General features: G+C 41.5%; 2 protein-coding genes across 5 annotated transcripts; both read right to left on the reverse strand.

The window, feature by feature from the left end:
• Positions 1-2620: 2620 nt before the first annotated feature.
• fam53b (family with sequence similarity 53 member B) lies at positions 2621-18435 on the reverse strand. Of its 3 annotated transcripts, none has more exons than XM_004561187.2 (5): positions 18373-18435; positions 11497-11728; positions 10750-10810; positions 6987-7750; positions 2621-3711 (listed from the first exon to the last, which is right to left on the reverse strand). In XM_004561187.2, exons 2-5 carry the CDS (start codon positions 11584-11586, stop codon positions 3361-3363), a joined length of 1266 nt encoding a protein of 421 aa, XP_004561244.2. In that variant the 5' UTR covers positions 11587-11728; positions 18373-18435; the 3' UTR covers positions 2621-3360. The 3 variants fall into 3 exon arrangements, with proteins under 3 accessions (XP_004561244.2, XP_004561245.2, XP_004561243.2); XM_004561188.3 differs by having other exon boundaries at positions 10756-10810; positions 18261-18433; XM_004561186.3 differs by having other exon boundaries at positions 18261-18433.
• A 2901-nt stretch (positions 18436-21336) lies between these two features.
• On the reverse strand, positions 21337-24471 carry hpdl (4-hydroxyphenylpyruvate dioxygenase-like). 2 transcript variants are annotated; one of them, XM_076887588.1, is made up of 6 exons: positions 23801-24471; positions 23380-23542; positions 23126-23292; positions 22897-23048; positions 22265-22392; positions 21337-21844 (listed from the first exon to the last, which is right to left on the reverse strand). In XM_076887588.1, the coding sequence occupies exons 1-6, from the start codon at positions 24132-24134 to the stop codon at positions 21640-21642; spliced, it is 1149 nt and encodes a 382-aa protein (XP_076743703.1). In that variant the 5' UTR covers positions 24135-24471; the 3' UTR covers positions 21337-21639. The 2 variants fall into 2 exon arrangements, with proteins under 2 accessions (XP_076743703.1, XP_004561242.3); XM_004561185.5 differs by having other exon boundaries at positions 23380-24470.
• Between the last annotated feature and the right edge of the window lie 61 nt (positions 24472-24532).

The following is a 24532-nucleotide window of genomic DNA, read 5'->3' on the forward strand; positions in this document are numbered from 1 at the left end:
GATATTTTGGTTTGACTTTTCAAAATTAAGCTCCTCGCAATTTTACTTAAACACACACACACACAAACAAACAAAAAAAGCATTTGCTCTACTGGAAATGTTTTGTGGTTGGGTGGTACTGCTAAATTGCTTTTCACCTCTACCACATTTGAGCTGCCAAGCTGTGGTTGGCAACTAACCCGAGACTCCTGCCAATATTCGGCTCATTTCACATATGGTTTGACTTTTCCACCCGGAAAAATGGCGTAAAAAAAAATTCTGTAAAGCACGCATCATATTTGAATATTAAATAAAATGATTTATTTATGTACATGTGGACGGAAAACTGTCAGCGCAACGCTTTCATAATAGAGAAGCAAACGAATGCGGTGAAAAGTGTGGGACGTCTGTTGTCTTAAAGCTGAAGTATGCCGTATGAAGTGAAGTGTCATTAACCTCCAAAAGCCCCTCAAAAGTGACCACCTTTCTCTTATGTGTGGTGGAGGGTTTTGAGCAAGTGTCATGCACCCCTCCTGCTGTATCTATCGTCTCGCTTCACTTCTGTCGCTCTACTGATTAAAGGCCGGGGGCCCTGAGTGTGTTGGGCTGCTGCACGGCACGTTTAAAAAGGCTCGTGTTTACCCTTTTCCTTCTCAACTCAGTACATGAGAAAGGTTTAGTGAGCTGTGTGTACCACTGGTGACTCTGAGCGTAAATATGGCCTCAAAGGTTTCTCGTGCAACAGCCACAAGTCAGCACTTTACAAGGCATTGCAGGCGACCTGCAGATATGCTTCGTTTGAAATTTGAGCCTTGAGTATAGCATGTCAAGCAATCTTCAAATTACTCAGCTAGTCTTTAATGAGGAGTCTTTCTTCCCTCAGTGGCACATCATTGCTTTCAAAGAATGACAAGCATCATTGCAAGTGTGAACAAACTTGCAGGAGGAGCGTGCGGCCGTCAGGGAGAAGTGAATCAAAAATGTAACGACGGCATAAATTTTTGTAGATTTGCACAGGCATCAGAGATGGGGAGGGGAAACAGACAAACGGAGCAGCAGCAGCCCTGACACATGGCCCATATTCACAGCCGCCTCCCACGTCACTGTGCTCCTCAGAGAAAAAGCCCCTTTTGTTTCCCAAAGCAGGGAGGGAGGAAGGTCTCTGGGGTGAACCGTCGCTCAGCTCCACTACTCCACCCGCCATCAAAGGAAAAGAGAGAGAAAGAAAAAGGGACCGGACTTCCCAACTCTGCCTGGCGTCCTCCATACTTACTCGCCGCCTCAGCACACAAACACAGGCTCATCAGTAGTACCACTACTACGGTTGTGATTGTCTTTTCCTGCAACTTAATTGGGTCAGTCTGCATCGTTGCATTAAAGACGTCGCCAACAATGACCTTGCTGTCCTGTGCACTGCTGCTATTAATGAAAGAGGTCTTTCAGCTGCTTTACTTGACCAAAAGTAACATTGCTAGTGTGTAACACTTATAAGATAGCAAAGAATCCCTGCATTAAAATGTACTGTGCAACTTTCCTCTGCAAAATATCCTTAAAATCATCAAAAGTAGATCTAGTTATGCACAATTATACCCCACAATCATGTAATATTATTATGTATTTGATTGTATTACCTTTTTTATCTTAAAATATCAGATGTATTAATATAAAAGCATGTGCTAGTTTATGGAAAAAGTATTATATTTTCCTCAAATAACTTGAATGTTGGATTTTATTTAAGTTTAAGCATGAAAGTACTTTTATTCAGTGTATCTCGATGGCCTTCTACTGTGAAGATTTTAGTCTTTTTAAACTGATTTGTTCCAGCATTTGACTTAAGAGTTGTGTGATTTTGCCAATGACAAACTGCACCTTTTTTAGGACAACTTGTATTTTAAGATTACGCTGTTTAAATCCTGTGCATCACCTACACATGGTAGATTTTCACCAGCAAGGCATCGGTCAGTTTAGGCAGTTTGCACTAATTGCTCTCCTTGAGCAGTGCAGTGGTTAGTGGTTCATTGGCAGGCTGGTCCTTGTTGTGTATAATTTGCATGTTCTCTCTCCAGGTACTCTGGATTCTTCCCACAGCTCAAAAACGTGAATATTAACTTGCCAATTCTAAATTATCTGTGAATGTTAATGTCAGCATGAATGACTGCCTCTCTGTGTTAGCCCTGCAATAGACGGGCCACCTGTCCAGGGTGTAGCCCACCTCTCTTACACTACAACAGCTGGGTCAGACTCCAGCAACGCTGAATTGGATAAGGGTTACGAGGCTGAATTTATGGCTCCCCCTCAGATGCCTCAGGATGTAAAAGTTGATTTCCGCGCACACAAAATTTTTGGACACTCTGATGAAAACTGCTTGGATGCAGCTGCTGATCTAGCTTTAATCACCTTTGTTAATCGGCTGCACAAAAGTATAATTATTTATCTTTTTTCCCCCTCTGTCTGTTTAAATTTGCAGTCCATGGTGAAATAGCAGACGTGCAAGTGGCCAGAAAGGGATTTGGCAGTCACAGAATCCTTTAATTGCTCCAATGGTAAATAATTTAGCTGAGTTTAAAATCTGCTTTAAACATAGTCCAGAGATCCCATATGTCATGACAAGAAAAAAACACTTAAATAATGAAGTTACAAATGACACTTTAAAAAGTGTGTTTATTCGTATAGAAATATGCTCATGTTTTACATAACTCTGTAGTTACAAATCGTAAAAAGAAAGAATATTAACGCTATTAGCATCACGTTTCTTCAAACATACAGGAGCAGAGATCCAGAGATAAGCCCGATGTTACTGTGTGAAATGTTAAGCTCTTCAGTATACTTTATGGTGTGTGCGTGCAGCCTGTTGCTCAGTAAAAGTGAAAGGGGTTTTACTAACAGTAACTCATGAAGTAGTCTCCATTTTTCTCCATCATGTACCCACGTACTACTGAAGAACGTCAAAGGAAAAGACCCTCTTCCTGGAGCAGAGAATTTTTACAAACCCGCTGTGAATTCTCTCCATATCTAGTACAATTAGGGTAATCAGGGTTACAGAGAAATGTTAAAGACCCCAGTCTGTGAGCCAACATAATCATTTTTATATTTATCAGTTCTATTTTCACCCACATCCATCCTCCCTGACTTTCTTGTTCTCCTGAGACACGTTTAAGATACCACACAGTGGGGGAGTAGCTTCTGACTACACAAAGTCCACAAAAATAGGCGTTTAGCACACAAAGCTCCTGTTCAAAATTCTCCACAAGGGAAAAAATAAAGACAAGTGCTAGAACACTCATTGTATTAGCTTTCCACTTGCTTTTTCCTTAAGACTATCAGCACTGTTCTTCTTTCAGTCCTCTAAATTAGCTTCCCCCAGGAGGAAGGCAGTCCCGCTCAGTTCCTCTCAATTTGTTCAATATCTAGCTCGCCTCCAAGCTGATCCTTCCTCATGCTGCACAGACCTGCCCAGAAAGGCTCACTGTCTTTCCCATTGGTCGTTCCTGGTGTCATGTCGTCACAATCGGTGGAGTTCCAGTCTGCATCCTCTGTAGCGGTGTCTGACGACACGGTGCTGGTGATCTCGCCCTCTTTGGTCTGAGGCTGAATGTCCTTGAAGCTGTGCTCGTTTGAGTCGTCAGTATCGCGCTGAGTGGTGCTCCTGAGGGTGGGGGTAGCCTGGCTGGACTCGCGGCCGTCCTCGCCTGTGAATCCTGGGCAGCTCAGACTGTGGAAATTCCGAAGTTTCTGTGGAGAGCCAATGAATTTTTTTTAGAGGCCTTGAATTCATGCTCTCAAGGAAGCAGACTTGCACTTAAACCACAAAACATTTCCCTTCCTGGAGTATGACCCATATCCTAAAGAGGACACAAGCATGGCTAAAGGCACACAGACGTCTTATGAAAACAATCCCACTACTGTACTCAAACAGCATGTGGGTGACTGAGTGAGGTCAGTGCTGGACACTGGTCAAGAAACTCTATAATATAAAAATATAACAAGATTTGAAGGATACAAATTTAGCTTCCATTACAGACAGCATGTGAGACTGTTAACTGTGATCTGAAGGCCGATGGGAGAGATTGGAAAACAGCAAGTAGCCAGATACCCAGGAGGCAGACATCACTCATGTTGGCCTTTTGACTCTGCACAACACCCACATACATCTGGGAAACCCAGAACCTTTTGTAGGCAAATACATGTGTGCCAGCACTGCTGTGGGCAAGTCCTGTGACAGCTGTGCACGCTGGAACGAGAAGCTTTACAACTGAGGCTTTTCCAATCTGTACAGCTAATGTGTAGAAGGCAGGACAGCTGCCTCATGCCTGACTGTTACGGTGTTAGGGCAGAGGGACACGGGAGAATAGGAGCTCTGTGAAACCTGCTGTCACTTGTGTGCTTATATAACATGAAACAAGCATGGGACTGTTAGACATGCAGCTCACAGCCAAGTGAGTTGCGATTAATAAATAGATAAGAGATAAATCAAATGTAAGTTTTAAGACCACAAAGGAAAGGACAGTTTATAGTAACATGAGATACATAAAACCTTTAGAGGGAAATATTTGTAGGTTTTAACTCATAACAATTCGTAATGATAGTTCCCTAATTATGACTCGACAAATCACACCTCTTTACTCTCAGCATAGATAAAAATGTGATTTCAAATCTAGCTGATTCAATGTCAGTTCACAAATAACCTCACTTTTTCAGGATTTATCACCCACTAAGAGTTGCAAACATAGAGAGCATCGTGGTCAGATCTATGCATGAGTGAGTAAAGTCTCTACTAGATCAAAAGGGCGCTGCTGTTTTTCTTGGCTCTAGTCAAGCGGGTGCATTTGTCAGCAGCAGGCCAGTGTCACATTGCTGCCTTCAGCATTAGGTCTCTCAGACTTCTCGCCTGAGAGACCATGAGACTAAACTGATAAGGTCACAATTAGTCTGGGATATGGAAAAAAACAGTGGCACGGATGTTAACTTAACCAAATACAATTCTAATTTAGAGTAGCAGACTTGTTATGCACACAAAATCTTCTTTGACAGCGTATCCTCACATAACTTACTGCACCAATAAAAATGAGGCTAATGAGTAAGTACTGCCTGCGTTGTCTGTTACTGTCACGCTCCCTCGTTCCCACCCACCCACTGAATGAAACGAAGAGGAGAGCAGAAAGTCTCCTCATCCATACTGACCTTGACTCTCCGTCAATAAAAGCTGATCAATAGCTCATGAGGCCTGGTAGTGGGAGCGATCTACGCACTGAGCTGAATTTACAGAAATCAATATCTCTTTACCCGACACATATCCCCCCCTGTGAGACGATCTATAACCTCTGCCACAGCTGCTCCACTTGCAGTCACAGTGAACCACGCAGAGAGTAAATCACACCAGTGAGGCGTGTGGATGAGAGGACACTTTAGAGACGCACTCAGCACTGAGACCGATCTTTGAATAGTAAGGTGACTTTGAATGCGGATAGGGCGACGGGTGTGAAGCGATATAAGCCCTTGAGCTGAGTGCCAAACAGACTTACTCTATCATCAAACGTGAATGTCATTTCTGTTGAATCTAAGGCAACTACACACTTCATACTTTAAATATAACATATTTAGTCCTTTTTTCAATGAAATCACTTAACCTATAAAATGTAAATAGGTTTAAGTGAAAGCTTGTTCCTCAGAACCAATTAGAGCAATAACGACAATTAAGGGTTTATGAATAATGGGATTGTTGCAGTTAATTCAGGCTGGAAACTTGAACATTTCCCATTTTTCCCTCTGAAATTCCAGTTGCAGTTCCTTGTGTGGATGCCTGCTGTTTCCACCCGTCCACCACCTCAACATCCACCTGTAAGCAGCTTGAGTGATAAACCTACGTGTCAAACTCTATATTCTACTGCTGTAATGAATCATTTAGAAAAGACTGAAGAAAGTTCATCTGCGTAACTAGGCTAAAAGTCAAATGATATTTTATCCCTCTCATGCTAGTCATTTGGAAGTCATTTCCTCCAGGGTTTGCCTTACGCCAGTCACTTCAATTCAAAAGAAAGTGAAGCAACAAAATTTACCGATCACTGGAAGTTTTTTTTGTTTTTTTTCTACCTGTCAGAGTTGTGCCTTTTTAACAGAGACAAAGAGCAGCAGGGAAGATCCAAATCTAAGCACCCTGAAATTTCTCTGCCTCATCTAAGGTTGTTTTCGCCACGCTGACCTCGTTCCTGCTTGGAGCGCGTGCGGCGTCTGTTTGTCGTGTCACAGCAGCGTTGTTGTTAAGACACTGCTGAACTCTGGGTGACTTTCTCACAGGGGCCAAGTCCAGCTCCAAGTTTATGATCCAGCCAGTGAATGTGTGAAACTGCACCGTGTGTGTGCGTGCGTGTGTGTGTGTGTGAGCTCGAGGGGCAAACAGACAAACGCCTGCCAGGATGTCCAGATAAATCCAAATTTCAGAAGCGACCAACCGAAGCTAATCATTCCTCTAGTAATTCCTGCTTTGATCAAATTATCTTTATTCAGTAGCACATTTAATGGGGCTACTTTTCTTCAAACTCTGTGAGTACAAGCTCAGATAATCGAATGTGACCCTGAATAGGCTTGCATGAATTAACAATTGCCTTTAATGACAACGCCTGAGGGAAACAATGGAGTGACCTTAACCATAAGTGTTTTGTTTATCCGACACATAAGGAGAAAAATGCTTGTGACTGACACTGATTGACCTCGCAAAGCTTCCAGCTGGTATGACCATTTCCTGTAATCCTCCTCCTTGAAGTCATGGGGTTGTGGCGCGTTTAACCGATAAATAAATGCCACATAAAAACGCCAATGGAAAAAGCTCCTAATAAATTATGACTGGCTCAGTTTCAAAGTTAATACAGTGTATTAACAGACAGCATCTTGAGTGCAACGTGTTGTTAAATGGAAGAGGTAAACTGGCAGGTTTTCAGTATTTAATGTTTCTTCTGTCTAAATAAAGAAAAATATTATATTATCATCTGATCTACATGTTAAATACCAACCTGTGTCATTTTTGCCAGATCCAGTGAAGGCCTCTGTTTGTGTGTGTCATCTGGTCTCCTGCGCTTCACACCAGTCTTCTTCTCATTGAGGACGCATGGTTGTGAGCGACTACGGGGAAGACCCCCCTGTCCTCCACGGCGTTCCAGTTCTGGAGTGGAGTCGGGGGAGCTGGGAGGTGACGGTCCACGAGGCTCAGGGAGACAAATTTGTTCATGAGAGAGGTAGAGGGGCTGCGATGAAGGGTCGGAGGACAGGGGCACTGAGGAAGAGGAGGAGTGAGTCAGGCTGGTGAACGCAGAAGACCATGGAGGGCGCTGGGTGAAAGACGGCAGCTCAAGGGTGTTGGATCGGGCAGGCAGGCTGAAACTGGAGCTGCGCTGCATGCCCGCAAAGCCACTCTGCATGTTTCCAATACTGCTGCGTTGGACGCTTCCTCCACTGTGGCACCTCCGTTTTTCCACAGCTGTCCACACGCGAGAGCCCTGAGGACGCCAGGAAGAGCGACAACCACTGAGCTCGTCTGAGCAAGACAGGGACCGGCACTGTCGTTTGCTGGGGGGAGCGGTGGAGTGCGAGGCCTCTGTTAGGCTTAGGTCCTGCAACAAGTTAGTGATTGTGCTTGAAGTGGAGCCAACATCCCAGTCCCAGTGGGCAGAACTTGTGTGCACTTCTGGCAGAACATCCCACAGGCTCTCCAGGCTGGTTCCAACTGGCCTCCGCTGGATGGCACACCTGTGACCCATGTCCCTCCACCGGCTTGTGTCTGCAACAGACAGACCACATTTACATGAATGAAACTGCCTTTAAAAAACAAAAGACACCCAAACACAATCCCACCTACAATATGGGAAACAATGTAAGGGCTAAACTTGAACTGAAAGTGTGTTGATCAATCAACAGCTGCCCACAGATCTTAATGCAGTGTTCAAACTCCAGTGCTAATCTGTTACTTTCCCTCTTTTTTCACTTCAGTCTCTTCAGCAGTTTTCAACAACAGCTCCATACTCATGCAGGACTGCAAATTTACTCCCTAGTGTCAAATTTACACAAAGATTTTAAAAATATATTAAGATACAATTAAAAATCCACCATTATACACCCCTGCAGCACTGTGCAAACTCCTTTAGGAGATGAATCTCAAACAAAGAAAATTGCTTTTAGTCCTAGGTACTACAATTGTTTAGTACCCGCAACTTATGCAATGCATAAGCATGGGTGTCACCATGTGTACTTTGTGTTGACACTACTCACTGCTTTGTTTAATTGGCACTAAAAATAAATACTGCCCTGCAGCCACTGCTTTAGCGTCACTGTCTGTAAGTACAGCTGATTGGAAAAGGGAATGGAGCTCAACGTCCAACTGACTCAACATGCCTGAGCAAATGTCAATAAGCTTCTAACTACAGCTTTTCATCTCTTCGTTGAGATTTACAAGAGCGATGCATCAGACCAGCTCGGTATTTGCAGTCAATGGTCAGATATTCTCCGAAACCAAAGCTACCATGCAAACACCTGTTATTGTCATAGAAACAACACTCGTAAACCACAGAACAGATATGCCAAATGAACTGGTTGGTCAACTCTGAGTCAGATACTAAACATCGAGGCCACTGCCCACTTCTGGTATGCAAAAGGTCTATTCTTCTTCACTGGAGATAAAATTCCCCAAAATGCCATCCACAATACACGGGTAGGACAAAGAACAAAAGGCCTTCTGGTATAGCTCTGTTCTATGCCAGGACATTTTCAATTCTTACACACTCAATGCCAAGTAACTGCAAGGACATAATACATCCAATTATACAAAACAGAGACTGTAAAGTATGTCCTACCGCTAGAAGAAAACTAAAGATATGACTCTTTTGCAGCATGTCTGGAGTATTGAAGCATCAAGGAGTGCCGCAAAATTTAAATTAATGCTAAACCCCCAACACAAAGTCGTTACTGTATTATTTCTGTTGGCAAAAACACCTGCCAGACATGTTTCACCAAACATAAAGCTACAATGAACAAAATGCACTAGACTTTAATCATAGACCATCTAGTACATACAGTGGGGCAAAAAAGTATTTAGTCAGCCACCGATTGTGCAAGTTCCCCCACTTAAAATGATGACAGAGGTCAGTAATTTGCACCAGAGGTACACTTCAACTGTGAGAGACAGAATGTGAAAAAAAAATCCATGAATCCACATGGTAGGATTTGTAAAGAATTTATTCGTAAATCTGGGTGGAAAATAAGTATTTGGTCAATAACAAAAATACAACTCAATACTTTGTAACATAACCTTTGTTGGCAATAACAGAGGTCAAACGTTTACTATAGGTCTTTACCAGGTTTGCACACACAGTAGCTGGTATTTTGGCCCATTCCTCCATGCAGATCTTCTCGAGAGCAGTGATGTTTTGGGGCTGTCGCCGAGCAACACGGACTTTCAACTCCCGCCACAGATTTTCTATGGGGTTGAGGTCTGGAGACTGGCTAGGCCACTCCAGGACTTTCAAATGCTTCTTACGGAGCCACTCCTTTGTTGCCCGGGCGGTGTGTTTTGGATCATTGTCATGTTGGAAGACCCAGCCTCGTTTCATCTTCAAAGTTCTCACTGATGGAAGGAGGTTTTGGCTCAAAATCTCACGATACATGGCCCCATTCATTCTGTCCTTAACACGGATCAGTCGTCCTGTCCCCTTGGCAGAAAAACAGCCCCATAACATGATGTTTCCACCCCCATGCTTCACAGTAGGTATGGTGTTCTTGGGATGCAACTCAGTATTCTTCTTCCTCCAAACACGACGAGTTGAGTTTATACCAAAAAGTTCTACTTTGGTTTCATCTGACCACATGACATTCTCCCAATCCTCTGCTGTATCATCCATGTGCTCTCTGGCAAACTTCAGAGGGGCCTGGACATGCACTGGCTTCAGCAGCGGAACACGTCTGGCACTGCGGGATTTGATTCCCTGCCGTTGTAGTGTGTTACTGATGGTGACCTTTGTTACTTTGGTCCCAGCTCTCTGCAGGTCATTCACCAGGTCCCCCCGTGTGGTTCTGGGATCTTTGCTCACCGTTCTCATGATCATTTTGACCCCACAGGATGAGATCTTGCGTGGAGCCCCAGATCGAGGGAGATTATCAGTGGTCTTGTATGTCTTCCATTTTCTGATGATTGCTCCCACAGTTGATTTTTTCACACCAAGCTGCTTGCCTATTGTAGATTCACTCTTCCCAGTCTGGTGCAGGTCTACAATACTTTTCCTGGTGTCCTTCGAAAGCTCTTTGGTCTTGGCCATGGCGGAGTTTGGAGTCTGACTGTTTGAGGCTGTGGACAGGTGTCTTTTATACAGATGATGAGTTCAAACAGGTGCCATTCATACAGGTAACGAGTGGGGGACAGAAAAGCTTCTTACAGAAGACGTTACAGGTCTGTGAGAGCCAGAGATTTTCCTTGTTTGAGGTGACCAAATACTTATTTTCCACCCTGATTTACGAATAAATTCTTTACAAATCCTACCATGTGGATTCATGGATTTTTTTTTCACATTCTGTCTCTCACAGTTGAAGTGTACCTCTGGTGCAAATTACTGACCTCTGTCATCATTTTAAGTGGGGGAACTTGCACAATCGGTGGCTGACTAAATACTTTTTTGCCCCACTGTAACTACTTTATAACAACACTTCCTGTCCTGTTTGTTATTGTAAGAAATGTGCAACATGTAAATAAGTTAAAGATCTAAGATTTTATCCATGTCACATAATGCAAACCTTTACCCATGAGTCCGCAAGAGAAAAGTGCTGTCCCCTGGCTCATGGTCTGTGCCTGGAACTGTAGAAAAAGAAAAAAAAAGAAAATTTTCAGCTTACAGGAAAGCCACAAAAATAAAATGTAGAACAGGCTTTAATAATTACAAGTCAGTAAACCAACAAATAAAAAGAAGCAAAAACAACAACTACTGGAAAGACAGATTCTGTGTATGCGTTACTGGTCCTACGTGCAACTCGGCAACGCAGAGAAAGAGAGAGAGAAAGCATTCCACCATAAATTCCTCTGATGGATGCTCAGCCCGTGAACATGATGACTTCATTTCATGGGACTAAGAGGGCAAAGTCAGTCCATATTAGTGGGGGAATTTTTACTCTGTGCTGAGTCAGAGCTGCTTATCCTAGTAGATAGAGCACTATAATACTCGTTTCTAGTGAATCTGTGAATATCATTTTGGTAAAAAAAATGGGGGGTGGGGGGGTTCAACAGAGTGGATTATTACTGACTAAGATTTTGTAGCTCTGGTTAAAGTTGGCAAATTAGAAAAATAAAATGCAGAATCAAAAAAGTGCTATGGAGTAATGAGTGGCCAGCAATAACTTCCTAAACCTGAGCAGAACATTGTCCTCTTCCTCATTGGGTGAAGTCTCGTGGTTAGGTTGTGTCATTTTATGTAAACATGTGAAATAACACACAGAGACACACACTCACAAAACATCTGCTCACATGAATAAAAAATAACCTCTTACCGGGACAAAATTTGTGCGTTTGGTTGTTACATCATCGGCACCCTTCTTTTCCAGTGTTTTGGGGTAAATGATCACCATGGCAACGCACATGCTTGTCCCACGTCGTTACGGTAATGCCAAGTTAAGCTGGAGGACATCTCGATGAGCACGGCGTTAGCAGACTGATTTCTCATAAATTAAAGACGCCCACCCTCGGCTCCTCCCAGAATGTGCTTCACTCCTCGGTCCAATCCTGAGCAGACACACAAAGATGAGCCCAGGATTATAATTCAGTACATTTCTGACATTCTATCGACCATATAAGCAGAGAGCCATCAAGCAGGAGGAGAAGACAAACTCCTTTTTATGGAGGGACACTATCATCATCTCAGCTTCAACTACTAAACTCCTAATGATATCAAAAGTTAATCTTAAAAGTCTTACAGGAAATCTCTCTCCTTGAGAATAGTTAGAGCTACAGTCACATTAGCAGCTGTCAGGCTGTATGCTTTGAGCTATATGCTAATGTGGGCATGCAATGAAAATAATAACATGCTTATGCTATGTAAAACATTACCCATTTGTCATGTTCCAGTTGTAGCTTTCCAACAATTTTACAAAAATTTACACGATGTATTCAGCTAAGTAATCAAACTATAACACAAGTAAATGTCCTCGTGTCAGATTCAAACCCAAACCTCTGCATTAGTCTTACAGCACATAGGTCTCCTGCTCTACCCAGTGATCTAAACCAATCCCATAACATTTTGTAAAAACCCAATAATTCTAATTCTACCACACCTAGAAGCAAAACTTAAAAAGTGGGTCAGGGCTTTCCCCACCTGATCACCAGTACATTTGCTCTTCAAATCATCAGGAGACAATTCAACTGTTGCATACATCTGCCTTGTTACAAGGAGTCACCACAGCAGGTAGCTCCACGTTTGATTTGGCAGTTTTACGCCGGATGCCCTTTCTCATCCATCCCCAAAGGGGGATTTGTGTCACTGCTTAAACACTGAAATACATTCTCACTCTTACTGTAGCTGTATAAAATGGGAAAATGTGCAAATGTCACATTCTTTATAAGGTTTCATCTTGCTACTATAAAAGCCAACTTGTAAGTCAACCCCTTCATTGGTCATTTGGATGGCACAAATAGCATGCATCAAGGGAGAGAATTAGGTAAAAAAAAATGTTTCACAGCTAAATCTAAACAGGTTTCATAGTCTACTTCAATTAATACTTACTAATACTTGTATTTATTTATTTTTTTAACAATGCTTATTAGCAAGTACTGTAATAAGGACTACATGGGGTAACCTGTCACCATTAGGTCAAACTAAACAGTACAAAGCTAGTTAGGATGGTTTGATCAGATTAAATTATACCCTGGGTAGATAATGCATGCTTAGTTTAAGTCTATCAAATGATTTCAATCACTGGCCTGTTAACGTTGCACAGGCACGCACACTTATGACAACCATGAAACCACAAATAACACATTCTTTCACGAATGAGCAAGCTTTTAACTTTTTAGATCTAACTTGCATGTGCAGAGATGAGCATTTAATACTGATAAATTCTCCAACTCGCCCGTCACTCTACACAGGAGCATCCTGTTCAACATCTGGAAGATAGATAGTGGAAATTTCAAGGAGGTCAATGGCTCGACAAGCTCTGTTTATTATTCTCAATGGAGTAAACATTCCCAGCAAACACTCGCTTTGATTGACAAGGCGTCACCTATTTCGTCATGCTGCCATCGATAGATTAATATTACAAGGTGTTTCACTTCAATGTTCTCTCCAACCTAACAACAAAAGTGGAACTCTATACCTTGTTTTATTTTTGCTTGTTTTTATAGTACAGAGAGCAAGTTTCCTCAAAAGTGTTCCATTAAGCACACAGCAAGGAATAGAGCAAAGTCAAAGTTGTGTAATTGAATCCTCAGGGGCTGGCTGGGAATAGCTGACCTTGCGGTTATTAAAACAACCTTCTTCGTATTAATGCTGTGCCATGATTACAGTAAAACTGCTGATTAGTCACAGATATAAATCTATATAATCATCATGAAGAATTTTACAACCACTAGATCAGTACCACACGAAGCCAAGTAAGATAGGCGACTGAAATAAAGTGAAGTGGACACAAGATCTTCGTACGTTGCATGCAAGGTCAGAGGGTGTGCACTTAAATGACAGAACAACTGCAAGTGGAGTAAAAAAAAAAAAGGGGGGGGGGGGGGGGGAGATGGTGCATGCAAAACAAAAGAGTGCTTTGTGCAGAAGATGAGACACCGTGGGAAACAATAAAGGCGACATCTGAGGTTGCCGGCGGTGGGGTAAAGTGTGTGTGCGTGAGGGATGTTGGGGGAAGAGCATCACAAGACCCTGCAGGAGCTGACATGCTGAAGGTGGCATTTGCATTCGGCATATGATTTCCATTACAAGCACTTACCACATGAAGAAAACAACTTAACTAGAAGGACGTTTTTAGCAGAGTTATATAAAACAAGATCAACACCACTCAAGGATGTCTGGCAGTTTTAACTTGTGGCCTGTGTGTTGAGAAAAGGACACATAAAAGCCTGAAGCTGGAGTGGGTCAGGCCGATTACACTGTGCATGAATATTAACCTCAGAGATCTGTTTCACTGCAGAGATAGCTATGGATGTGCTTGGACAGAGGAAACAGTTGTTTATATATTACACTGAATGACTTGGTGACATACGTAAGCGACATTAACAAAGAGAAAAGAAAGTTTGCCCAAACATGAGAAAAGTTCTGACATTTATTTGAACAAAGAGGTAATTAAATTACGTCTCCCTTCCCTAGAAGGATGGAAAAAGACAAAAAATCGAGTCCTACATTCTTAATTCTAAAATTGTAAACAACCACCGCTGTAGCAGCGGCTTAATCATCTTTCTCATGCTTGGGCATTTCATTTTTATCCCACAAATCCCATCTCCCATAAATCTGAACTGAGTGCTTTAAATGGGTGAGGTTTATGACATAATTATAAACATTCCTCGGCTCCATGACATGAGTTGAATACACAATTATAAAAGCCTAACCTTGCAGCCTTTAAAAGCCATTTAAACTTGTGTCAGTGTGTGAATAAGTTCTGGCAAAGGCTAGCTTGGTCTGCCTTTTCTTGTACAGACAAACCTGTAAAACAAATGTGGAAGCCATACCATAGCATGACTAGTGCTTAATGGTTACACCCAACCCACTCACCTAATACTGCATGCACAGCTGTGCTCATAGACGGTGTAATCTGCCAAATGAGGTATCTAGAATTTCTGCCCAAGGGGTGCCACTCCCCTTCTGATGTCAAAACTCGAATCACCTCCATTAACGATGCTGGCATTATCGGGAATCAGTGGGAGTCTCTATGGTTCTGCAGCGCGATAACGCTTTATCTGAGCCAGGGCAGCTGACACTATGACAACTGAGAAGTCTAATCTCTATAAAAGGGGAACAACGTTGCAGGACGTGCTCCTCAGACGTGGCCTTCCATCACATGCAAACAGGCTGCTGACTGACTGCAGCAAAGTCTGCAGTGACAGCAGCCAAGTCTGCAGTGACAGCAGCCCTTCTGAAACACAACAATAAGCCGCCTTGGGCAAGCTGATGGGACTCCACGCTTCCTTTGTGGTCACTAGAAGGCTTTCAACCATCGCAGCTTTAGGTTGTCAGAAACAGAAAGCTATGGCACAGCGTAAATGAGATAGGACACGACAGGAAACCACAGAATTGATTGGGTCAAGTTAAAGCAAATGTCTGCTTTAAAGTCAGCCAAGGTCTCAAAACCTCCAGATACCCTACTGTTTTTTCTATGAAAAGAGAAAAGAAATGACACTTTTTTTTTTACTTAAACTGGGTTTGCACATCTAAAATAAGTGCACCCCTGTTTCGTCAATTTGAACAGCTTTGCCATACATGACTTACGGTGTAATCCCATGGGTTGGGCCACCATTATATAAGGATTTAGCAGCTTTGTGTCTGATGGGCAATCAGAGCTAATACTAATCCATCTATATAGCACTTGGACAGCTGGTGGAAAACAACATATGATTGTTTTAGCCCCAAATCAAGTGTATAATACACTTCTAAACTACTTATAAGATTATTATGTACCCATTTGAAAGATATCGCAGTGCTTAAATTTAAAGCTCTCGTCTGGGTACACTGATACACAAACATCTTGTGATGGCGAGGATGTCAAGATAAATTTCCACGCATCCTCTTTTGATGTGCACAAAAGAATGGCAGCTGGAGCTGTGTCCTGCCCTCAACAATCCCAGGATTGTGGCCATCTCAATAATCTGAGCATCTGCTGAGCACCTGAGATGGCCAGACTTAAAAACGAACTGAGGGATTTATGCTGCTCTTCATGACTGCACCACTTGTGAAAGGAATGCTGGGTAAATGCCTGGCTGTGGCTCTCTGCAGAAACACTCCCTTGGAAAGAATATGCATGTTCCTAAAAAGCTTGTTTCCCCAAGCTGTTGGCACTGATGTTGTTCATCTTTGAGCTGCATGCAGGCCCCATATTTGGACTCGCATTTGAACAGTCTCTAATGACATGGTGGTGTTTGAATTAATATAGCTAGTGATACTACATCATAGACCAGATATGTGAATGACATAGTGTCAAACTAGTGTTGCGCTTTTGTATCTGTGGATATGCTGGAACATACATCCAAATTTAAAACAATATCAACATGCAGAATTCTTACTATGAAATTCAAGATTTTGAAACCTGAAACTTTCTTTGTTGGTACTCTCATAAGCTGGTCTCACAAAGGGCAGGTGCTACTAAGTACTGTCACGGCTGACTGACTGAAATGAAATTTATGAAACTCATTGTAGGAGGCAGGCTAGCCCACAGCTGTCTGCATGTTCACAGAAATTAGGCTATGTCAAACAGGAGGTGCACTACATTTAAAGCAGTGAGTGAATAGTCAGAAATGAGCATGGCTGGGAGGCTTCAATAGCAGTTATCAGACTCAGTTGAGGGCCTGGGGTACAGCCAAGGTCTCACAAGCATGCAGCTGCCCACTTACCATAAACACAAAGGCTCAGCATGGCTATGCATGGCAGCCAAGGAGGCCTACGTTTTAAAGCAGGCCTGCTGTTTAATTTTCTCATACATAATCACTTGCACTGTATACATTTGTCCAGAACAACGGCTTTGTGGATCTCTGTAATCAAGGCTTTCAACAAACTTGTCCAAGTTGGAGAGAAATGCTGTCCACTTGAATTCTAAATCTAGCCAAGTCACTTAATTACAGAGGCTTGAAGACACAACAACGACATTGGAATAGCATTGCATGTTAATGGACCAAAATAAGAATAAGGCACATTGAGTGGACATTATAATGCAGGGGAGAGACTACTCCTGGGGTTTACATGCAGGAATTTATCCAACCTAAACACTGCCTTCCCTCTGACTACATACCATGTAGTCCCAACATTGTCTCATGGAAGTGAACAATGCTGCAACAATGGCATTACAGTACACAGGATATTTACATATTGTTTAAGGCAAGTTCTGATAGGCAGTCACTCGTGTCCTTGAGCTAAAACTGTTTAACAGTTTTTCAGAGGAGCTTGCCAACCATCCAGGTGGATGCCTCTTAATTTTAGAAGAAAAGGCCCTGAAAACTAAGCTAGTCCAAGTTACCAACACAAACACTCCCTTAAACCCCTTTTCTAAAATCCTTTATGAAAGGGAAATGAGTCTGGCAAAGAAATTACTGTGATGGGAGCTCACAGAAGCAAACAGGATTATGACAGAAAGGCCACAAGCTGCTAATTGTGAAAAATAGATATTACACATGCATGTACAGAAAGTAAAAAATAAATACATCTGTACTTCAAGGACAAGTCACCTAATGTAACCCTAATAAATGATACAAGCCACCTATAAATTTTATCAGACCCAATTATAGCTATGGGACACAGCCAGTAGTTCAGGTTTAACAAGTTAACAAGTTCTTGTGTTTATGATCCCAACATCCACTTAAATTGCAGAATCTGTTGGACTGTGTATCAGCCAGTCCTGACTTCATACCCGAGGGTAAGGTTGGTAAGATAAAGATAAGAAAAACAGCATAGAGTGTAACTACACACGGATCTGAGAAATAGATGGGCCACCAATGTCCCACCAGCAAATAAATACCTGTAAAATGTATTTTAAAAGTCTTATACATTTGTCACTAACTAACCAACACTGACTTCTTTTGCAATGCGTGAGGGAAAATCCAGTATGAGATCAGAATGTCTGGACTTCAAAGTCACTTTACAAATGTATGTGGATGAATTTATACTTACTGTCAAAAATGCTGAGTGGATGAATGGACAAACTTACTATTATATCTTTTTTATATATAATTATTATAAGTCCCTACAATATTAAATCACAAATTATAGTGACAAAACATAAATATAATAAGCGGCAGAAGACAAAATCATTTACAGTAGAATTTATGCAAGTAATAACCTAGGCAAAACACAAAAAGGGCATGGCTAAGGCAGTACACAAGAGGAAAAGTTGCTAAGCTAACTAACTACTACTTTTAGCTATGTTTTGTTTTCACCGACAACACTTTGCTGGGAGTTACTTCTAATGTGTCACCATAAATATTACATTAACAGAAACCACGCACTTTCAAAACACAGAGGAACATCGCACCTCACTCTTTATGACATAGTAGTAACAGATTCAAAGTTAGCTAAGCCAGAAAGTTTTTTTTTAGACTAAAAACTGCCACTCACAATCATCACGGTGAGCGTCTCGTATCTTCAACAACCACCGGGCAACTGGTTAGTTTCGGTTGACCGTGTTGAGTTATGTTTTACTAAAGAAAAAAAAGAACAGGAAGCTTACTTCAGCTCAAGGCAGCTCCTGCAGACTACAACATTAACCCAGTGCTCTACTGTCCAACAAGACTGCACGCTAATGAGCCTGTGACAACATACGCGAGCCGTACCACTTTGGGTAGGGGCGAGGGGTGTCCCACGAGTTATTTATGCTACAATCTTTTTTAGTTTTCTCATATTCTTTGCGTTTCTTTAGTTTATTTATACCTCATACACAATTCAGTCGAAGCTTGTTATGGTAGAAATGAAAATATTATCCTCTGATGTTTTTTGTAAAAGAGACCACCCCGCGCCTACAACTAATGGTGTGAGCAACCCTGTTGTAATGAAAAGTAATCACAGTTTTGATCTGAGCATATAGACAGGGTACTTTCACAATACACAGCAGTGTAACATGATAACCTACCGAGTGCGTGTGACTTACAGACAGGGTGAGGGAGTAAAATGCATGTTCTATATACATAGCTTGTTCCACCTTACATTATCAGTTCCAGTACAGCACAGGCCAATCCTGAATAAATAGATTTATTGCAAGCAGATGTTCTTCCAGGAACTAAATTCAGTCTTTATCATGACCTACAGCAGCAAAGCCATACAAGTTTAGCTTTTCATACATGCACACACAAACGCTGTGCAGCTGGTGTATATGTGGTAACCTGCACACAATATTTGCTTGCCTTCTAACTTCTTAAACATATAAAACAGACGTGTGCTTGTGGTCGTTGTACACTTTTATCAGTTTATTTAAACAAGTATTTTTACAAGAGGTGGGTATCTCACCTTAAAGTTGGTTTAGCTCACTGTTTGTTTAAATATGGGTCCACTGGATGAGCCAGTGGCAATTCAATTCATGAAGTCCATGCTTTTTCTATGCATTGTTAAAGGACTGCAAATTATCATCCCTGTCCCATAACATTATGTACAGTAAATCAATATATTTCCTAGGAGCTGGAATTAATATAGTGGGCCTCAGAAGGGTGGGGAGCTGAGACTCACCCCTGGCAGACACTATTGTTAATCAAGGAGTAACATCTGTTGTGTGCCTCTAATCTCCCCCAGACTGTCAGGCTGTCCTCCTCGGTTTTAGACTGTCTGCCTTTTGTGTTAAAGGGCACCCAGGATTTGTCTCTTCTACTATCCGGGCTAGAGTTTTGGGGTTTTTCACAAAATCCCTATAGAGAAGGTATTTAGCAAACAGATAATAAGAAAAACTTTTGGCTTTTCTGTTTCATAGCATTAAAAGTCACTCTTTAGGAAGAAAGTACCTTGCAGAACAGGGGTGGAAGTCTTCCTGTTCAACAGGTTTGCTAGTGTGTGTTGTGACTATCACAACCAGGGGGCAGTGTGCACCAATTATAGTGTAGGAAAATGCTACAAAAAGTAACCTGGAGTGTGTTTGCTGATGTAGCTACAAATTATGATGTTTTTGCATATTTCTTTATGATTTTTGTTAATAAATCTGTAGCTAGCGTATGGTTAACAGTAAATAGGGAGTTATCTTCCAGCTCCATTTACTGAGACCCCATGCAGAATGCTATACACCATCTGGGGTTCACACTGTGGCTGGAGACAGATGGCTAAAAGACTCCTGTTACAGGAGCCATCCCTTCTCAACTTTAATGAACAGTTAATCCTCTCTATCACACAGCATAATTTCCTATTATATCAGATAATTCGAAGCAAATGCAATTAAAATTAAACTTTAGAAACTCGTGCCATAGCACAGCCCAGTTCCAGTGGTGAATGAAGAAAGGGGAGTGCATCTATTTTGTATGTGCTGCTTCGGTTTGCTTGTTATGTAATCGAAAAACATAAATCCTTAATACAGAATCAACATTTTTAAAATGCAGTTTGCCTGAGCAGGTGACCCCTGATTAAAGGAAAAACACTGACACCATTTGTCAAAATGCAGAAGTACATTCATTTCATAAATTGCCTGTTGCTGAGTTTTTATGTTTTGTTTTTACAGTGACTCTCTTGTGTACTCAGTAGGATACTGTAACTACAGACAGGGCATAAAAAGAACATATGGCTTTCATGGAAGTCCATTAAACTTCACTGCTTCTCATCTATCCCACTAATCCTCATCCATAATGTTTATAGCCAAGTTAATTGAACTGGCACATCTCTGTGGGATTGGAGATCCCTTCTAAGAGGTTCTAAAGCCACTTTTTTTTTGCCAAAGCATGCACATTGCTAAAACCACTACGGCTTCTGAAAGAGGTGCAGCTGTTTGACCAGTAACAGTTCTTCAAGTGACTGTGTGGGTGGGTTATTTAGGGAAAAAAAGGGGCCAAAGAGCCTAGTTTAATTTTCCACCAACATAATGCTTACATAATGAAGTGAACAGCAAATAATAGTTTGGGATACATTTCTACATTACGAGCCAATGAAGTGGTCACTTTTTCTCATATGGACAGTGACTTTGACTAAGTGATGCTAATGCATTAAATCAATTAATAATACCTTAGTATAAAATGTAAAAAAATAAATAAACATTTCTCACTTTTCCTGCATTCATAACTATGAGCATTATAGTAAGCAAATGCACTTAAATGTTTTAAGTGAAAATACTTTAATATACAGTGTTATTATAGCACAGTATACATTAAAAAAAGCACACTATCATTGATGCATTAGCAAGCTTTCAGTCTTCTAGCAGCTTGAGCTTGTTGTGCATACTTCATTGAGTATATGTGGAAGTGGTGTTCAGACACTTTACATACATATGCTGCATTAACAATGAAGAACAAGCCACTGCACCCAAAAGCATTGCAAAGTAAAAGTACCGCATGCAAGTGCTACTATATAATGTAAGTAACTGTAAGTTCCAGTATCTTTGACAATTACTAAAATGCACTGGCCATTGTCAGTCTTTGTCTAGGAAGGTCTAAGAGGTTTTAAGTGTGCTTATTCTGAAGTTTGGCCCACACAAGAAGAAAAACGGAGCACAATATTTTGAAGCCAGCAATTGATTTTCACAGTTTACTGTGAGTCAAGTTTATTGAGGTTACTCTGGAGCAATGTGGTTTACTTTGAGACAGTGAAAACAAAGACATTATTTTACTCCTACAGCAAGTGTCTTTTGTTGTATCATTTCAAGTACAGAACACAGCACCCATTTCAACAGATATGAATACATTATATAATAAGTAATGTGTCATCAGTGCAACGAGGGACTTTTTAGAGACTAATTTAAATATTTCATATGTTTTTCAGTAAATAGTGCAGCCACATGAAATAACATAACCTGTTATAGAAATGTTTGGAGTGGCTAACTAAGAGCAGTTTGTGCAGTTTTTGAGGATCCCTGAGGTTCTTGACGATCCACCCTCTCATTTTCCATGTACGCCTGCACTGACTGCCACAGCGCCTTGATGTTCCCCTCGCCAAATCCCGTTGCCCCTCTTCGCTCAATCAGCTCGAGAAAGAAGGTATTCTCAGCAAATATGGGCTTGGTGAACACCTGTAGAAGATGTCTGAAAGGGGAAAAGCAGCACAGTAGATTCACTTTCAGCCTCGGGACTGTTTCCACAACTTTTCATTGGTGAATACAAAAATAAAAAATAAAAAAAAAAATTGTGGTTCGTGTCTTTCATCATTATTGCAGCAATTTTAAACGAAGTCAAGCAGTTTTCACATGCATGTTGCAAGCCAAACGGGCTTCTGTAATTGTACTGAATAGTAAAACAGGAACATGTCCTCATTTTAATAGAGATGACTGATAAGATTGTTTGCTGACATTGAGCAGCCATACATCACACAAAACTTTCACAGTGTTTCACTTATTTAATAAGATAATGCCAAAGATAGTTAAAAGAAACCATTGACTAAAACAATTTACAAGAGAGGCATTCTTTGAAGGCTGTGAGAGATTACAACTCTTGATTGGCTCTTACCTTTTACTTTCACTGGATGCTCTCTGTGATAAAGGATCCTGGTGCAGGTCTGTATCCAGGAGAATCCCATGCTGTGCTAGCATCTGGGGGCTGTGACCTGCTTCCTCTATTTCCTGCTGTTTTCCCAGCTGCCACAGCGAATGGGATGGGTTTAAAAAGATGGAAAATTCCTTTATTTTTGAACTTGTTACAAAGTCTGTAATTATAGTGTTTGCTCCTGTGATTACTGGTACAAAGCAGACCCTGTTCTCCTTCTGTGTGGTGATGGCATAACCTTGAAAAGTGTGATAATGACTTGGATTATGTGTTCTAGTGGGAGAAGTTTGCCTTCAAAGCCCTCTTTTCTTTGATATCGTTTTCAGCCTTAAGTCACAGTTCAGCTAGGTTTTAGGCATAACTACTTTGTCAAGTGTGGTAATATATCATGGTTTGGATCAAAATGTACCCTTTTAACAAGATCTGAAAAATCTCTGAAAGCCTGCCTTGCAGGAAGTATGAGGACAAGCTTCTCCCAAATTCCCAAAATTTCAAAATCCAGGCCAACTATATAAATTAAACAGAACTATAATGTGAAAATATGAATAAAACACAGGTCGCTTCTTGCAGTGATTATAGTTCAAAATCATTCAAACCTGAGTGTAATAGGCTGGAGGAGGGGAGGAAAATTGTACGCCAGCTTCAGCCATCGTGTGCGCAGTAGAAACAATGTTTTTAGTGTACAGCCCAATGTGCTGGATCCCTGGGGCCCTATGCTGCTCCAAGAAGGTGTCAACCTGGTTCCGGCCTGACAAAGCAAATGCAAACAATGATGGCGGAGATCATAAATAGTGGCTTAAATGAGAAACTAGGGGTTTCTATTACCTTGTTCGGGCAGTGATTCCGCAATGACAAACTTGCAGTCAGGCTCCTTTTTGCCAGCAAAAGGAAGAGCGATGCCTGCTTTGCTGCACTTCCAGTACTCCATGGCAGTAAGTCGAAGCCCAATGCCCTCCTGGTTTATCACAAAACCTTCATCCACGTCTTCATTACTATTCAGGAGAACAAACAGCCTTGAGATTACTGACACCACGCTGGGGAAAAGATATGGCAACAAATGCCTCGGAGCAATTTCTCACCTATCAATGAAAAACCTCTGAAAACCAAAGACCTTCTCATACCACCCCATGACCTGGTGGGTTGTCTTCCTGGGGCAGGCATAAGTTATGTGATCAAAGTGTGTGACAGGACAAGACATGTCCTCTTCTCCCAAGCTCCAGTCCTTTTCAATGACATCAAACCCTGGCAAAAAGACTCCCTCATAGTTTGTCTTCTCAATTAGCGTGTGACACACGTTTCCCACAATTGATTTTACTACCGAGTAGGTGACAGGACCATTCACGTCCTCAACGGTGGTGGGAGGCACCAAGAAATTACAGCCCAGATCGCGAAGAACCTTGAATGACCTTTGGACATCCTCTACCTCGAAACACACGTTGTTTACAGTATCCACCGGATGAAGAGGGCTTAAATCATAAAGACATCCCAAAGAATTATTACCCTGCTTGTACTTCTCCAAGTCAGCCCGCTGTGGATCAATGGAGTATCTGTCAGCTAATCCCAGTATCCCTTCATTCAGTCCCACGCTGCTTTTACTGGGTCTCTCATTTACGACGAAAACTGCTGCTCCTTTCCTGAAAGCAAACTGCTTGGACTTGTCAGTTAATCTGGCAGCAAATAAATCAAACTTGAATTTAGAGACAAGGTCATTAGCTATTTTCTCCGCGTTAGAAACGTGGAGCGAAACGTGGTGTAACCGGCTCAAGAAAACAGCCATGTTTTCAGTGACGTTTTGAAAGGGGCGTGTCCAGAGAAAGCGGAACCCTTGATTCATAACCGAAAAGCCTATTTTTTTCAGTTACATCAGCATATACTTAACGCTTTTGCTATTCTTCACAGCTAGTTCAGAATTTAATTGGAATGTATTCAAAATATAATTTAAGAAATTAAACAATTTACAGACTCACCATGGTTTCTATGCTGCTTATAAATATCGGATTTAATATCCATACGGATAATGTCATATTTATGTAATCCAGTTTTCTATCCCAATCTTTGGGGATGTGTAAACTATCCAATCGCAAATGTCTTAGCATGACTAACATCAACATGTTTTTGTCTAGTGCAATGTGCCTAAAAATCGACAAAATATGCAAAGTATTTCACGACGTGGTTATCAACTCTTTCTGCGTCCTAAAAATTAAACCCCCCAGGGCGTTTTGACTGTTCCGG

This window comes from Maylandia zebra, linkage group LG8 (assembly GCF_041146795.1).
Source record: "Maylandia zebra isolate NMK-2024a linkage group LG8, Mzebra_GT3a, whole genome shotgun sequence".
Lineage (NCBI taxonomy): Eukaryota > Metazoa > Chordata > Actinopteri > Cichliformes > Cichlidae > Maylandia > Maylandia zebra.

Coding starts and splice junctions, on each gene's coding strand:
- fam53b (XM_004561187.2), bottom strand. CDS start 11,586: ATGTGCGTTGCCATGGTGATCATTTACCCCAAAACACTGGAAAAGAAG. Junction 7,751..10,749: donor TTGCGGACTCATGGGTAAAG/GTTTGCATTATG, acceptor TGTCTGTTGCAG/ACACAAGCCGGTGGAGGGAC. Junction 3,712..6,986: donor ATCTGGCAAAAATGACACAG/GTTGGTATTTAA, acceptor GGCTCTCCACAG/AAACTTCGGAATTTCCACAG.
- hpdl (XM_004561185.5), bottom strand. CDS start 24,134: ATGAATCAAGGGTTCCGCTTTCTCTGGACACGCCCCTTTCAAAACGTC. Junction 23,049..23,125: donor GGAATCACTGCCCGAACAAG/GTAATAGAAACC, acceptor TTGCTTTGTCAG/GCCGGAACCAGGTTGACACC. Junction 22,393..22,896: donor CTCCAGCCTATTACACTCAG/GTTTGAATGATT, acceptor TCGCTGTGGCAG/CTGGGAAAACAGCAGGAAAT.